The sequence below is a fragment of the Cimex lectularius genome, unplaced genomic scaffold, assembly GCF_000648675.2.
Source record: "Cimex lectularius strain Harlan isolate CLEC.00 unplaced genomic scaffold, Clec_2.1 scaffold122, whole genome shotgun sequence".
In the NCBI taxonomy this organism is placed as follows: Eukaryota; Metazoa; Arthropoda; class Insecta; order Hemiptera; family Cimicidae; genus Cimex; species Cimex lectularius.
In genome coordinates, this window is record NW_019392735.1 from 599,844 (window position 1) to 615,750 (window position 15,907).

General features: G+C 35.2%; 2 protein-coding genes across 5 annotated transcripts in view; one reads left to right on the top strand and one right to left on the bottom strand.

Annotated features, from left to right (window-relative positions):
• Positions 1-15,907, bottom strand: part of LOC106662165 (espin) — a 127,968-nt gene that overhangs the window by 19,592 nt on the left and 92,469 nt on the right. For all 4 annotated transcript variants that reach the window (XM_014386014.2, XM_014386013.2, XM_024226949.1 and 1 more), the window contains exons 6-9: positions 7,407-7,680; positions 3,246-3,593; positions 3,067-3,187; positions 624-799 (exon numbers count right to left, since the gene is read on the bottom strand). In XM_014386014.2, coding sequence (XP_014241500.1) covers positions 624-799; positions 3,067-3,187; positions 3,246-3,593; positions 7,407-7,680 — 919 coding nt within the window. The remainder of the gene's footprint in view (positions 1-623; positions 800-3,066; positions 3,188-3,245; positions 3,594-7,406; positions 7,681-15,907) is intronic.
• The window catches only part of LOC106662169, a 108,717-nt gene that overhangs the window by 12,729 nt on the left and 80,081 nt on the right, over positions 1-15,907 (top strand). The window lies entirely within an intron of this gene.

Consider the following 15,907-nt stretch of genomic DNA (forward strand, 5'->3'; position numbering starts at 1 on the left):
AACTGATATATAGCAACTTTGAAATGAATAAAGAACAAAGGCAGAAAAACATATTTTCATACTTTTTCTGGGCTTGTAAGGTATTTTGGTAAGAACGCTCAGCCAAATGCTTATCCATTTTTGTGTCAGTATCACCTAAATGTTATGGGGTTTTTTTTACTTTTTATCATTTGATGCAATCTTAAATTTTTCTACCTACCTAAAGCATACAAATCAACTGATATATAAAAATTTGGAATAAATAATGAACAAACGCAGAAAACTATATTTCAAAAAATATTTTTTTCTAGGCTTGTAGGGTCTTTTGGCAAGAACGCTTGAGCGCGCGTATAATATTTTTTAACAGAATATCACCCAAAACGTCTCATTATCTGTCATTCCACTCGATAACCTAAAAACAAAGCCTAAACAAATTCATTTTTATTTTATAATTTGCTAAAGATAATAAAGACTTTGTGACATGGAAAATTGATAAAATTCCTGAAAGTGTCAGCATGCACTTTTTATCTCAGCCGCTATCAATGTAAGAATGTTCCAAGTAATAAAGACAAAGTATATCTTGTCCGCCTTATCTTTCTTGTCAGTAGATTGATGATATAATTGTCCTATGTCAATTGACTTACCGTTGTTCTGTGCGTTCGGCTGGGTCTGTGCTTCCTGTTGAGGAGGCGTCGGAGGCTGCTGGCTCTGCGGAGGCAGCGAGGGTATCCCAGTCAGTGAGCTGTCCTCGCTTGGCGGCGGAGGAGGCGGTGGAGGCGGTGAAATGCCCAGAGGGACGGAGACCACCCTTTTCAGAGACCTGTTGTTTCAAAAGAAATAAACCAATATAGAAAATTTTTGATATTGAAAAAATGATAGTTTTTTTGCGCAAAATGAACCGTGTTTTAATTTTGAACCGTTTTCTCTGTTTGTAAAAGCAATTATCTACGGTTTTTATTGTGTTGACGTTATGATCGTTTTGCAAGATAGGGACATGTAATTTTCGATTCAAATGTTCTTCTATCATAGGGCTTCTGGAGAACAATTAAACTTTAATGACGATCCGCATTTACTTCTTCTTTATTGAACCTGTACTTTAGTGGTTAATAAAATTTTAAACAGCAATTTATTCACTTTGAACGAGAATTTCGGTTTTGATTTAAACTATCTTGTAAAAAAATTATTTGAATAACTAGCAGTGGGTGGCTTCTCCCATCATGTTTCATTATTATGTTAGTCAATGAATTATCAACTTTACTTACTGTAACGAAAGTTGTAGGTGTAAATTCAATGATAATAATATTTTAAAAAATTGAAGAATGCGCCAAACAGTGTGCATATAAATGCACAACAAGATCAATTAAAAAGCTCATAACCTTCTTTGAATAAAAATTTGAATACATATAAAGTTTTAAATTCTATAAAATAAGAAAGCTTTTGATTGAGAAGAATTATTAGAATTGAATCGCTGTGTAAAATACCATACCACAATAACTATACAAATAACTTTGAAACCGGGAAAGTCTTCAATAAATTTAAGTTAGTTATTACCTTAAAGTTTTAAATAACTTAATTCTCATTGATTTTGTTACAAAAACCAATTTGTAACTGGTTAAACTTATCAGAGTTGCTCAATAGTGTTTCTTAACTGACATCGCAGTTATAATTTGAGTGATAAACAATTCCATATATTCATAAATTAATATATAATGCAACATAACCAGATATCTGAAAAAATTATCAGTTCTTTTAGTTCTTGTTTAACTGAAACAACCAGAAAAGTCCAATAGGATATTCAGGAACGAATCAAAAATTGGACAGTTATTATTTGTCTCTTTGTTATCAAATAAAGGAATAATTGATCCGTTTCTAAATTCTTTAAACACAAAAATCAAACTGCATTCACTTGCTTGTTTGTTAAGTAAATAAGTTTCGTGAACTAATGTTCTAAGGGTTTTCTTCGTTGTGGCATTTCTTTGAATTTAAAGAGAATAAATTAGTTCAAATTTAATTAGCCAACATTTTGCAATATATCAAAATCATCTGAACAGTGTGTATCAAGTCGTGAGTCAGTTGCGACAGCCCACTTGTCCAATATTTGCTTAACGAGGATAAACGAGTTTGTGTTTTGTTTAGAATTATTGTTCTTGTTTAATTGCGTCGATTTTGCGTATTATTCTTCACGCAGAATTTTTTTGAGGACCGTGGTTTCCGTGTGGTTTGGTTCGCATATGCCACGTTAGAGGTTCTGGGTTCGAATCCTAGCGCTTGGAATTTTGTAATTTAGTCGTTACCGATTTTTGTTTTGTTGGCCTGCCTTCGCTAGGTTAGTCTGTCAGACACTGAGGAAGGCGAAATGCCGAAATGCATCAGACATAAAAGATCCTGCCATTAGATAATTTGCGACACCATATTTTTGTTCTTTTTTCCGGCTGTGTGATGAACTTGTAATTCGGTCGATTTTGAACCCACTTTTATAATCAAATTTGTATGAAAAGTTCCAATTTTAGAGTATCTATCTCCCTGGCCAACAGATTAGCTATCACTTTTGATTTTTAATTAATGGAAATTAATACATAAACCCGTACAGTTGGGATTTCGAAGCATCAATATTCAAGTATATTCCAGAGATCCACCAGCCTTGTCCTCAACAAACTGTAAAATTAATTTTGTACTTCACAACGTGATAATTAAAACAGCTTGGAACGAACTTAACAGCATATGCTTAGCTATAAGAGTCCCCTGGACGCAGGCTTCTGACAAAGAATCTCAGTGTGCTATGATTTAGGTCTTCTATTGAAATCCTAAAGAAATATGTAAGCTTAATCTCTCCGACAGACATCATGTTTCTGAAAAGTCCAAACTACTTATTTCTCTATTTTTATACCATTTTCCTATCTAGTGGTTTACTATAGCACTCTAACATTGAAATATCAAGGGTCTGAGCAACTGGGAATCTTGCAAGGAGTTTATTTAATAAAGAAAACATAACATATTCAGTATGATGACGAGAATATTGGCATAAGCTTTCATCTAACAACCGTACTGTTTTACTGAACAGCAATATAAGAACATATTTAAACAAACCTGCTATTCTGTGATGTTTGGTGCGGTAGAGAGTGGCGTAGCTCAAGTTTCGCCTTTTCCGGTTCTTCTGATTCCGATTTACTGCCGAGTTCGGATGGCGAAGGGCTAGAAACGCCAGATTCTGCAAAAAAAATCAATATTTAAGAATGATAATGAAGAATGATTAGATCCGAGCATACCTGATGAATCGTTTGTCGCCGTTATAACCACGGGTGTGTCCGATTGTGCGGAAGACATGGAAGGGCTCCTTGAATGCGAGCCAGAATCCCTACCCTTTACGCTATATATGTCTTCGTAGTCGTGTTCTTCGATGATTGTACTTCCTCTTCCTTCGTCCTCCTGCTCGATCTGCGGCGGCAGCGGTGGCAGCTCAGTCGCGACGACGATCGGAGGCGTGGAAGGCGGCATAGGTGCTGCGGGCAATGACTCGAGCGGAACCGTCTCCGGTTCCAGTGTGACATCCGTTCCAGCTGCTGATACATCGTCTTCTTCTTTTTCGTCCCCGTTGTGATGCACCTCCACTCTCACTGTGAATTTTAAAATTTAGTGTTCCATTTTCGACTTTAAACTATTTTTTATTTATATTTGGTGGGGGAGACATAAATTATCAAAAAGCTCGTTTTTCCCATTAACATCACATTTACGCTCATTAAATCATAATTACAAGCAATCAGCCAAATAAAACAACCAACGACAAAACTACCAAACGTTGACATTTTCATAATTTTACCCTCAATCACATGAAACATTTAATTTTTTAAGTTCAACTTACAGCTTCATAGTAAAGCTTGTTATTACCTACAATTTTTATTTCATTTTATGTACGAAAAATATACATTGAGCACCTAGCACATATTCATACATACAAATCTGACTTATATGTCAGACCATGAGGCGATGGGGAGAAAAGTCAGCCAGTGCTAGAATAGTCTTTTATTTAGTTAGGGTAAGTTAGGATCAGTATAGGCCATCGCCGTCTAAAACGGAGAATTATGGCATTACAAAGATGAGACGTTGGGGAGAAAGCAAGGGTTAGTGAGTTAAGTTGGAGGGATAACTTAGAGTGATAATAGGGCAAACGTGTCGGACCAGATCTTCCAAGAATGTCTAGGTCTTTCTGAATCGTTATATTAGTGGCATATAAAGGGAGCGTTGAGGATATACCTGATTCCTTGGTATGAAAGAATTGGATTCGTTGGATGTTGGAAGTCCAAATCGGCCTCCTGAGATTTTATACTTTGTTAGGTGTGAATAGTGAAGATTGTGGTTCTAGTAAGCGTCTGAGTTGTCCATATCTTTTGTTGAGTACTTGACTCTTTTTAGTCTTTGAAGTACGTTCTATGTTATCTGATATCCAAGTAAAGCCCAAGGTAAAGGTTTGACGTCTGAGCTGGGTTTTCCTCGTTTAACTTGATCCACCACAGAATGCACCAGTCGGTAATTAGGTATCTTCTTGGATTGGTTCTGTTGGTATGGTAGGTCAGAGTATGTGGATAGGATTGTAGTCTCGTAGGTTGTGATTTGTGTGGGCTTGTCAGCAGTGCAGATTTTGTAGAGGATTGATCCTAGGATACTTCCTTGCAGAACGTCAGCATTGGCTTGATGTGTGAAAGTTCAAAATCTCTCTTTAAACCGGAGAGGAAGGACATCAGGATATTGGGCATGATACAGGTAACCTTTTAACTTTAAAAGGAGGCAGAGTTGCCACACTTGGTCGAATGGTGCCGTAATGTCCATAAATACGACAGAGCAATAGTTGTTTTTTAGAGCCAAGGATATGGTATCGACTACTCTAAAGAGTTGGTAAACAGTAGAATCGACAGTACAGCTCAGCAATTATAAGTAACTAGATTTTTCATTGATAAAATTAGGTTTCGCAGGAGTTTTTTGCATGTACCTACCAAAAGCGCTTCAAACGAGAGTCGATCCGTCACAACATATTTTTTCCAGGGTGGAAATTACGATTAGATACAGCCCGTGTATTATCCACGGCTTACCGCTATATCATCGGGATTTGTCTTTTGGACTCAAAGAATCTTACTCGGTATGACTGCTATAGTTCAAAATATTTCAGATATAACCTGGACATCTATATTGGCTTTTGCCATGTTCATTAATATGTGTGAGAAAGTAAATAATGATTATCAACTAAGTTGTTTAATTGCGCTTAGTCAGTTTTTATAGATGCGAAATTATTAAAGTAATTTTCTTGTATTTTCTTGTCTTCTGTTATTCAACCAACAAAAATTTCATACATTCTCGTCACATTTAAAATTCACTTTTTCATATATTTTCTTGATAACAATTAGATTTTTTTTTTCAATTGGCTCATAAGAAAATTACAGCTATGAAACAGCTATAAATAGTCTGTTTTAACAAGATATAACCTGCCGTACGTAAATATTGCCAATCAGCTTGTCATTAATTGGCCTTATCGGTTGACAAAGGCTTAAAAGGAATTTTGTTTTTACATATTTTTTTGTAAATTCAAATTTACAACCGACGTCCAATATTTATCATCAGTACCATATATTGTTGCTATATAACTAAATACAGATATGGCCGATGCATGGTGATAACGTGTAATTAAAAATCGTTTTATCTACTTTTGTTTTATCGAATGTAATTGACACATTTCGTATGCCACACCTATACGTAAACATGTTTTTTTTTTGGGGGGGGGAATAAAATCCTACTACTTTGGACTTGGACGTTTATATTTTGATAGTTTTTAAATGCAAAATAAATATTGTATAATTTATCGAAGCAGATTCATAAGCATAAATGAGAAAAAAATTGGATTTGCGTGCAAGGTTGAATAAACACTCTGCAATAATAAGGAACAGAGCAGAAAGAAACATAAGAATTGCTCCACATTTTTATTTTTAAAATAATGTTTTAATTTTCACTATTATAAATATACTTAAAGAAGGTTGTAATTATTAAATAATATTTTTTTAGCTGTCAATAATCTATTAAAAAACAGAAAGAAAATTAAAATAAGCTGTACAAGAAGTTGTCCACTAGTGTTTAAAGGTTATCGATAGAATTGTTTATGACTGTTATTTAATTTGAGTACCAGCAAACATGGACATTTCAAATCCACCTAAGCAAAGCGAAAAAAAGCCTTTCTAAGTCAAGTCCTAAAATCGACAGCTATTTTTTTCAAAATTTATCTCTGGTCAGCATATTCTTGGCGGTATTCTGCAGTCTGGCGTTGGACTCGTAGAAATTAAAAGTGGGGATGGTGTTGTTGTCTTAAGCTTAAAGGATTGGTTTTGTTGTTTTGACCTCCGGCACTGTCAAACGCACAAATCAACACCCACTTTTATTTTTCACAGTAAGGACGACGCTTCTAACTCCAGAATAACAGCGAGAATAGGCGGACCGAGGGACTGTCGACGTTTCATCGAACACCCAGCGTATTGTCACAATTCCCGTTTTGCTACAGTCTCGCATCTGCTGAATTGGCGAGATAGACCACTCGAAACGTGCACTGTTTTCCATGGGCATTTTTAAACTGAACTTTGACTCACTTTCTCCGCTAACTATTGACTTGCATTACCGGTCCTGTGATTCTCTTCATTGCCTTCGGGGTCTTGGCTGACAACGTCCTCCTTTTCTACCGGCTGGACTTCCGTTGACCTTTTGAAAACGACGGGCGAAAGATTCTCGGCGGCAGGTTCGGCGGCTTCCACCCTCTGAGGCCTGTAGACTGAAGGCTGCGACGTCTGAGTCTCGGCGTTGTTCAGAATCTCCGGCCCGGTGATTTCCACCGAATTTCTCTGGTTCCACCAGCAACAGATACTTGGGAAGATCATGTCGCGACTGGCCGATTGTTTCCACCTGTTATCTTATCTACGACTTTAGCAACTCCACAACAGCCTGATAAAATGTCTCGTAATCTGACATAGCACACTTTACCTACTGAAACTCACGGTAGAAGAGCACAGGTGTAAGTTTACGGAGCAAAACCAAATTTTCCACCGTAATTAAAATATAATTTTTTCGATTTCAGTACTCATATCTCATAAAAGAAAGTCATACACATAAAAAATAAATGTTGTTTGCACAAATCGCAATCACAGAAAATACCGAAGTTGCTCATGTGTTCACCAATGTGATGAGTATTGACCTAATTTCAGGTTCATCACCATACACAGAAAACAGAAAAATCTCACATTAACTAAATCATAGTGACTCCTAAAAAATATTGACGCCTTCCAATAAACAGACACAATTTTATTTTGTGTAATTGAGAGTAAAACATTGAAATGTAATGCCAATATTTAAAATTTTATTGAATACCCTACAACTAAATTTTAAAAAAACAATACTACCTGTTGTTCGATTTCCTTGTGACTGAGGACTAGGCTGGCTAGGGGGTGGTGGAGGAGGCGTCTGAGGCAGTTCAATCCTAGAGGTGCTGTTCAAAGTTATGCCAAAGAGTTCTCGTACACGGTGATAACCGGTGCTGAACTGGCCGGGTTTGTGCAAATAAAACGGATCTTGGCCTGTGCTTCCAATTGGAGTCATGTAAGCGTTCTCTTTTGTCGTGTGTAGATAAAACGGTTCATGCGGAGTCGAATAGTTGACGCAATCCGCATATGAGCACTGAAAAGCAAATTGGCACATATTAAAAAGTTGTTACAGTTCATGTTCTTTTATTTATAAAGAAGTCTTGACTAAGCAAATATTGGACATCAGATCATCCTGCTTTGCTGATTGTGGCTAGTTATCTCCCTCTCCACAAAAAATTATATTAATAGATCAACAGGAAGGAGAGATAAGTCAGTTTGGAGACGTTGTAGTCAAAATTTAACTAAAACCATAATTGATTTGTAAAATGCCACCTAGATTGCTAGTTCTTTCTGTGTTATACACTACTAAAACTTCAAATCAACTAGTTCATTTCGCAGATCAGAGAGTTCTCTGATTTCGCCAAAATCAAGCAGTTGTGTTTCAAGTCTCGTCGCTGTTTAAAAATTAATTTGAAAAAATTATATTAAATTTAAAAATTCACATTATATTAATTAATTAAAAATTACATTTAATTATATTAGTTAATTATGAATTTGCTCTCATAATTTACTCTCACTATAATTTATTTTTTAGACAGATTAAAAATTACCTAGACTTATAACATAAAGTATAAAATAAAAAAAATCTATTCTTTTGTAATCTTTTGGAACTGCATATTAATGTGATGTGAAGAGAGAGAGTGAGTGGGAGAGAGAGTCAGTTGCGAGACGGAAAATGTGAGAGAACATGAAAGAAAGAAAGAGAGAGGTTGTGCCTAGGAGATAGAAAGATCAAAGAAGAGTGAGTGAGAGAGAGATAGAGAGAAGGAAAGAAGTATTGAGATAGATTGGAAGATAGAATCAGAGAGAGAGAGAGAGGAGGAGGAGGAGGAGAGGAGAGGGAGTGAGTGAGAGGGGCCGTCACATAGATAAGTAGGTAAATATAGATATGTAAATAGTTACACAAAAATGACAAGAAATAGGTTCTAGATAAAGAGAAAAAAAGAAGAAAAAGAAAAAGAAAGAGAGGGAGAGAGAGAGAGAGTGAGGGGCAGAGAGAAAGACAGACCCAGAGTGAGTAAGAGGAGGAGGAAGAAAGAGAGAGCCAGAGTGAGTGAGTGAGAGAGAGGAGGGGGTCACATAGATAAGTAGGTAGATATAGATAAGTAAATAGTTACACACAAATTACAAGAAATAGGTTCTAGATAAAGAGTAAAAAGAAAGAGAGGGAATGAGCGTGAGGACGAAAGAGAAAGAGAGAGCCAGAGTGAGTGAGAAAGGAGAGTGAGTGAGGGGAGGGAGAAATAGGGAGCCAGAGGCCAGAGTGAGTGAGAGAGAGAGAGAGAGAGAGGGTGAGAGAGAGTGAGTGAGTGAGGGGAGGGAAAAATAGGGAGCCAGAGGCCAGAGTGAGTGAGAAAGAGAGTGTGAATGAGTGATTGGAGGAAGAAATAGGGAGCCAGAGGCCAGAGTGAGTGAGTGAGAGAGAGAGGAGAGAGAGAGAGAGAGTGAGAGGGAGAGGGAGAGGGAGGGACTGTACTGTTGTCATTAGTCATTATGAAACCTACTTTTATTTACAAATTTTATTCTGGTAAATTTAGAATCTATTTTTATGTTATTTTAATAGAATAGCAAATGGACCCATTTTACCTCTCATTCGTGTTTATCATATTTTAGCAATCAATGAGGAATATAACAGGCAGTCCATGTGGAATAAACGTCCCGGGGCAACTTCCTATGTAAAGCTTGTGGCACAATGCCCCTAACGGCACAGAATAATGTCTCACAATTGTTAACCGGACACACTTTCGTTTCAATGGCCCCTGCCCGGTCATCCCACCTTCAAAAAAACCTGCTGAAGAGCTGCCAATTTTCATAATCGACTCCGACCAGCCTTTCAACGATAGTTCACCCCGGAGCTGCTCAACTTTTCAAGCCACCCTCGAATTATTTTCCCGTGTCGAATAAAAAGAATTAGCAAATATTCATGTCGGTTGTTAAATTTCCAAGAGTTTAAATCAATTATGTATTAGAAAAGGGTATTAATGTGAGAAAAGCGTGCTGCTCATTATTTTCGAGATGTAATTAATTACGTTCAGAGTTTCACCATTCTCGGCAAAGATGACCCGAATAAAGATCGATTCATTGTTAGTTTCTGAATATTTACGACCAAGGCGATTAATTAATCGTTGATGTTGGCATGCTTGTTTTTCGTTAACTTGCGAAATTGATTTGGATCAGAATAGTTACAAATCCAGAAGCCTAATGATGAACAGAACAAAATTGGATACGAAAATAATCACCATACACGTGATTAAGGCTCATATAAATACATGGTTTGATATTATAAATCAAGGTTGAACACTTAAGAAATTATTTAAATTGCTTACGACATAAAAATCTATATATGAAAAATAGAAATAATGTAAACAAGATCTATTTGAATAATAAAAGATGCAGAAATAGCAGTCTATAATAATAACTACTCAATTAATTATAGACAATTTTTTCGAAATGAAAAATTCGTGTCGCGTCAATAATAATAACAAAATATAATGCAATAAATTCTTAAGTAGAAATAATTAGTTCTTCTTATTAATAGTAAATAGAATGATCTTTGGTTTTCTACCAAGTAAAACTAGATTCTTTAAAATAATTTTACATCTAATCTTTTATTACTAATGTTCATTTCGTTATTGTATCGTATGTCGTATTTTTTATACCATATTCGGGCGATTTAAAATTTCTTAAATCTTCCAGTTTCGAACTCTTTCTTAAAAATATTTATTTATAATATTTGCTTGAAGTTTGTTCATTTCCGATCATTTTAGACTGCCTGTCATCGTAGTATTTGTCTGTCATATGCTTTTCGGTATCTCAACATCTTCATTGGTGAGTCAAGGATGTAAGGAATATAAGGCTCTGACAGATTTATCCGACAAATAAGTGGACAGAACGAAGACCTTTTTGCATATAACAAATGTTCAACAAAAAGTTTATTGCAAAACAGATTAGTATTGGACTAACTAAAGATGATGCGGGAAGCCGAAACGCGTTTTTTAGATCAAAACTGCGAGGTTATACAGACAAAAATTATCAAAAAAGGACTACAAAATAGAAACCCTGCAAAGAAATTATGAATATATTATATTAATTTAATTTTATGGCTGACAATTTTAATTTTTATGGGTTTAGTGGTTTGCGAGTCGCTTAGTTTAGTGTGTAGAGAAATAACCTCATAGAATGCTTGTCTGAATGCACAGCTATGACAGGCGGACCACTTGGCACCGTCGACACAAAATGCTTAGACTTTCTGCTTCATCATGGACTTCTTGAACTTATTTTCCGGAAGGGTTCAAGGAAAATATCCCCAACTTCAATTTATGCTGTAGTTTTTCTATTCTAGGAATCCAAAACGTTTTTAGAAATCTAATTTAAGTAATATTTTTGAAGAGTACATTATCAAAAATACTTTTGAAAGACCCAACACTGAAGATGGCGAAATGCCGAACCGCGTCTGACAGACCAACTCAGCGTGGATAGGCATACCAAAATAATAAAGAATAAATAAAATGCCTATATCCTATATTGAACGATAATACTTTGTATCGATATAGGACGGAAATAACAGCGAATAGTCTTAAGTTTTATTTGTAAAAAAAAAATTAATAGCATCTTTGGTTTGGCATAATTTGACACGAACGACCTGAAAATCAGGGCCAAGAACCGACAACTCGAAAGAAACGTATTTTTTAATACATAATGACTTCAGATCATTAGAGACGAAGTGCGCGGATGAAATGTTGTCAAAGGTGGAAACAATTTCACCACGAATTACTTAATTTTGGCGTTGACCTGATGTGCATGAAACAGGAACATGTTTTTTATGTTTCATTGCAAAACGTGTTTCTTTGCGTAATGCCCTACTTGTTTCGGCTTCCTAACGGAAAGCTACATCGGCCGAATAAATACGAATTATTGTTATAATTTGCTCAAATGATTAGTGTTTAAATTCGTTGAGGGGTTGGCCCGTAAGAATTTTTACTAAATTTACAAAATTACTCATATTTTTTGCCATGTAGGTAAATATTAAATTGTCGGTAATGCTTGTTAAATTGGAATTGAATTGGAAAGCTAAGCCAAATATACTTATCATACCTTGACTGTGCGGAACGCCACGATCCCAACAACGGATAATCTTCATGGATTATCAGCAGATTCAGACGATGACAGGTTAATGTCTCGTTTAAGGCCTACACGAGGGTAGGATTCCTGTTTTTGTCATCAGTGCAAGTCATCTGCAGGCCGCAGAAATAATAGTTCAGAGGCGGGCATAGATGAAAAAAGTCAGAAGGATATTGCCAGGAGGCGAAGCACGTATTATCACCGATCACGACTTGCGAAAAATAAATTTAAGCAAAAACTCAATGTCAATACCGAATCTCGAAAAGAAAGATAAAATCACTGGTGTATTTATTTAAAATAAAAGTTAAAAAAAATACTATTAGATATACGAATATCTAATTATTCGCGCTATATCTAAAAGAATTGAGCCATAAAAAGACAATAAATTAATTTAACCTTTATTAACCTAACACAATCTACCAGACAGACAAAATATCGACATTTGAGAATTGGGCAAAGTTTTGTGAAATCATAATGGTATAAGGAAATCAGCGGATGACAAAACGGTGTAGATCAGTATTTAGCACAAAACTCTTGTTAAAAACTTGGAATTGATTACAATTAAATAGATAGTACTTTTATCATCGGTACTGTAAGGGTAATTGACGAATTATACAGTATTAGTTTAAAATTTTTGTCTGGAGGTTTTAAAATATTATTAATAGAAAACCAATAGAAATGTAGATTAATAATTTAAAAACAATTAAACCAAAGGCTACGTTTCGCCAAATTCATTTCTAATTTTATTTAAAACAAATTATTTTACAACAAAAAGGATTGTGGCAAAAGTGCTGAGAGTGATTGCACACCTTAAAAACATAAGTATTAAAACAATGCAAAAACTATTCAAGAAGAGAGAAATAAAAGAATAAAAATCGTGAATCCGCCGGTTTAAAATTCTTTGCCAGGAAACAAGCTTTTCCCAGTAGATAAAACAAAAAACGTTTTTAATTTTCTAAATTGCGTTAAAAGTATTTCATAACAGTGTGTTGCCTTGTCCCTTTCCACCGGTTGTTCTCACAAGGCGCGGAGTTTGGCCCGCTGCTATTGTTTACATATAAAACTATCTTTGATGTTATAATACATTCAGTATCGGATCAGTTTATGTATTGAAAAACTACTTAGATTGATTTTTTGGGCAACAAAAATGAACAATTGACATATTCTTGCGCAGTTTTATTTGATATGTGATATTGTTTTTGTCTGCAGTTTGGTCATTTTTTAGCATAGAGTTTTGTTTGAATTTTTGCGGGCTCTGTAGAGAATTTTTTTTGCTTGACTATTTTCAACTTACTTTCAGGACGTAATAGGACATTGGAACTTCAGCTTGATGATAACGCAACTTGATGAGTATAAAAATAAGGAGAAAAACGCGTTGGCTTTTATCGTAGAAGAAATGAAATTTGCCGTACCTACTATTGCTAACTTCAAAAACAAAATTAAGATGGTTAGAAACAAGTATAAGAAAAAACATTCAAGGGTTGTTCAACGATCAATTTCTATAGAAAAATTCAAACAAAAAGTATTCTACAGATTCGTGCGAACGCAAATATAAGGGTCGGGTTAGGTTAGGTTAGATAGGGTTAGGGCTAGGGTTAGAGAATGGATAGGTTAGGTTAGAGAGAGCAAAAGTTGAATCGTGAGAATGAGCCTTTAAGGGACGGGTAAGGATAGGTAGGGTTAGGGACAGGGTTAGAGGCATGTTAGATTACACATCCATAATTAAATGTTTTTCTGTTTTATGGAGAAAATATGCGAGTGCGAAACGCGAATTAAATTTGCATAGTAATCTGCAAGAGGAATGCATGAGCTATTTTAGTTAACATTCAGCTTTTATCCATATTTCGGGACGACCGCGTACACAAAATTGGCTAGCACAACACATGAGTAAACACTGAAGATGTAGACAAATGTCCATAGGTCGCAAACACAAAACCTTTATCAAAAGTATAAACGCCGTAATCCACGCTGCTTTAAAAGGTGTAAGGATATTGTACACTCACTTGTACCATCATCATGTCGGTGGGGTCCAAATGTTCACTTTGTTTTTGTTTTTATAAGGAAAAGAACCGAGATGGACAAAGGCTCGCATGTAACTAAGACGGCAATGCCCCCCGCCGTCCGTTCTCGGCCCGGTGGAAAAGAAAGTGAAAACATAGATAATGATTCTCATTACGATTTCATCTTATTAGGGCTCGTGGCGTAACTCTCGTTAATTTCCAAAAAGGTATAAAAAAAAAATCAGTGCACCCAGCCGTGGTTTACACCACTAAAGATTATTAGAAGAAAAGGCTGGCAGAATTTAGTACTCATACGAGGCTAAACAGGATTTTTTGTTTAATCTATTATAAAAATTAACTTAACTGGGAATAATACAATTCCCAACAATAATTAATGAAAAAATATATGTAAAAAAGGTTAACAAATCAAGGCTAATAACGCCGCACGAACTTTGCGAGTAAGTATGCACGATGATTTGTATGTTAAATGTACAAAGCGAAAATTGGCACTACAAAAGTCAATATTGATTAGTTTAATATGTTCCTAAGTTTTTTCAAGGCATATTTACTCACTTCAGAGTTCATACTTAGGTTTAAGTTCGTGCACAACTTATTGAACTGTTATTCTTTGACTGAAAGAGTACGCTGTTTAAACTAAGCTCAGGGAAGTTCCGTTTTGATACGTCCAATCAACATTTCAGTTTCGTACAATTTTTCCCAGTTTCCCCTCACAAGCCGTTTATCTATAATGAATAGAAAGTTGATACATTAGTAGGCCTCATCTTGCGAACAGGAGTCGCAGTCATATTTTCTAATCTGCATTATTACGTTCCGTGCATTTTCATTTTGCAGTTCGTGTTTGTATTCTGCGGAGAGAAAGCATTGTTTAACGCAAACGGACTTACAAGTGAGATAAAATTACTTTTGCCAATTTTAATTCAAAGAGCAATCCTGTATTTTGTAAAAACAGGAACGAAAATCTGGTTTATGACACCTTAGGGTTTTTGCTAAATTATATTCTGTACAACAGAAAAAAAATTGCAACATTTTAATTATTATTTAACAAAAAAGGATAATAGAAAAGTTATAGTACCAGAAAAAATATTACAACTGAACACTACATAACAACACTATATAACTGCCAAGGAAATCTTATTCTATTATAAATTATTACAATTAATTAAGGTTTTTAGTTGAGATAAAAAAGTCAATGACACGAGCGGGATTCGAACCCACGATCTTCGGCTAGATACGCCGCTGCTGTACAACTTGAGCTATCGCGACCTCGAACCACTCGGACACTAACTTCCCATCGCAACCCCACCTTTTGAATTTTCAATTGAATTGGCAAAAAGGAGGGAAAATTCAAAAGTTGGGGTTGAGATGGGAAGTTAGTGTCCGAGTGGATCGACATCACGATAGCTCAAGTGGTAGAGCAGCGGCGTATCTAGCAGAAGATCGTGAGTTCGAATACCGCTCGTGCTATTGACTTTTTTATCTCAACTAAACACCTTAATTAATTGTAATATATCAATTCGTCAAGCGGACTACGAAATTAGTGAATTATAAATTATGTTGTAATTTATAAAAATATAATTCATTATTTCAGGCATTACAACTTTTATAATAAATAAGAAATATCAGAAGTGAAGTGGACAGTGTTCTTAATTTATTAGTAAAAACATTGATAGGATTATTATATAAGAGTATTAAGTTATACTCTGGTAGTTGTTAGAATAATGAACTTCTACATCCTATTTTTCTTTTCCTTTATTTTATGTAAATTTCTTTTACAGCTAGGAAAATGGCCCCGAAATGCATAGCTGTAAGAGACATTTACATGAAATAAAGGAAAAGAAAAACAGGTTGTAAATAAAAAGGGAAGAAGAAACAAATAAAATATAAAAAAAGGAAGAAGAAACACACTTATTAGTTATAATTGCTTATAAAGGGATAAAAAATAAGAAGCATCATTACTGACAATCACATTGGTATTTCCAAATCATTTATTATATATTGACAAGGAACGAGGTTATTTATAAAATTAAGAGTTATTGGTTTGCGTGGATAATGAAAGAGTTATAATGAACGAATTGTTTCCTTTAAACTGGATTAGGCTATTGATCTCTTAAATCAGCA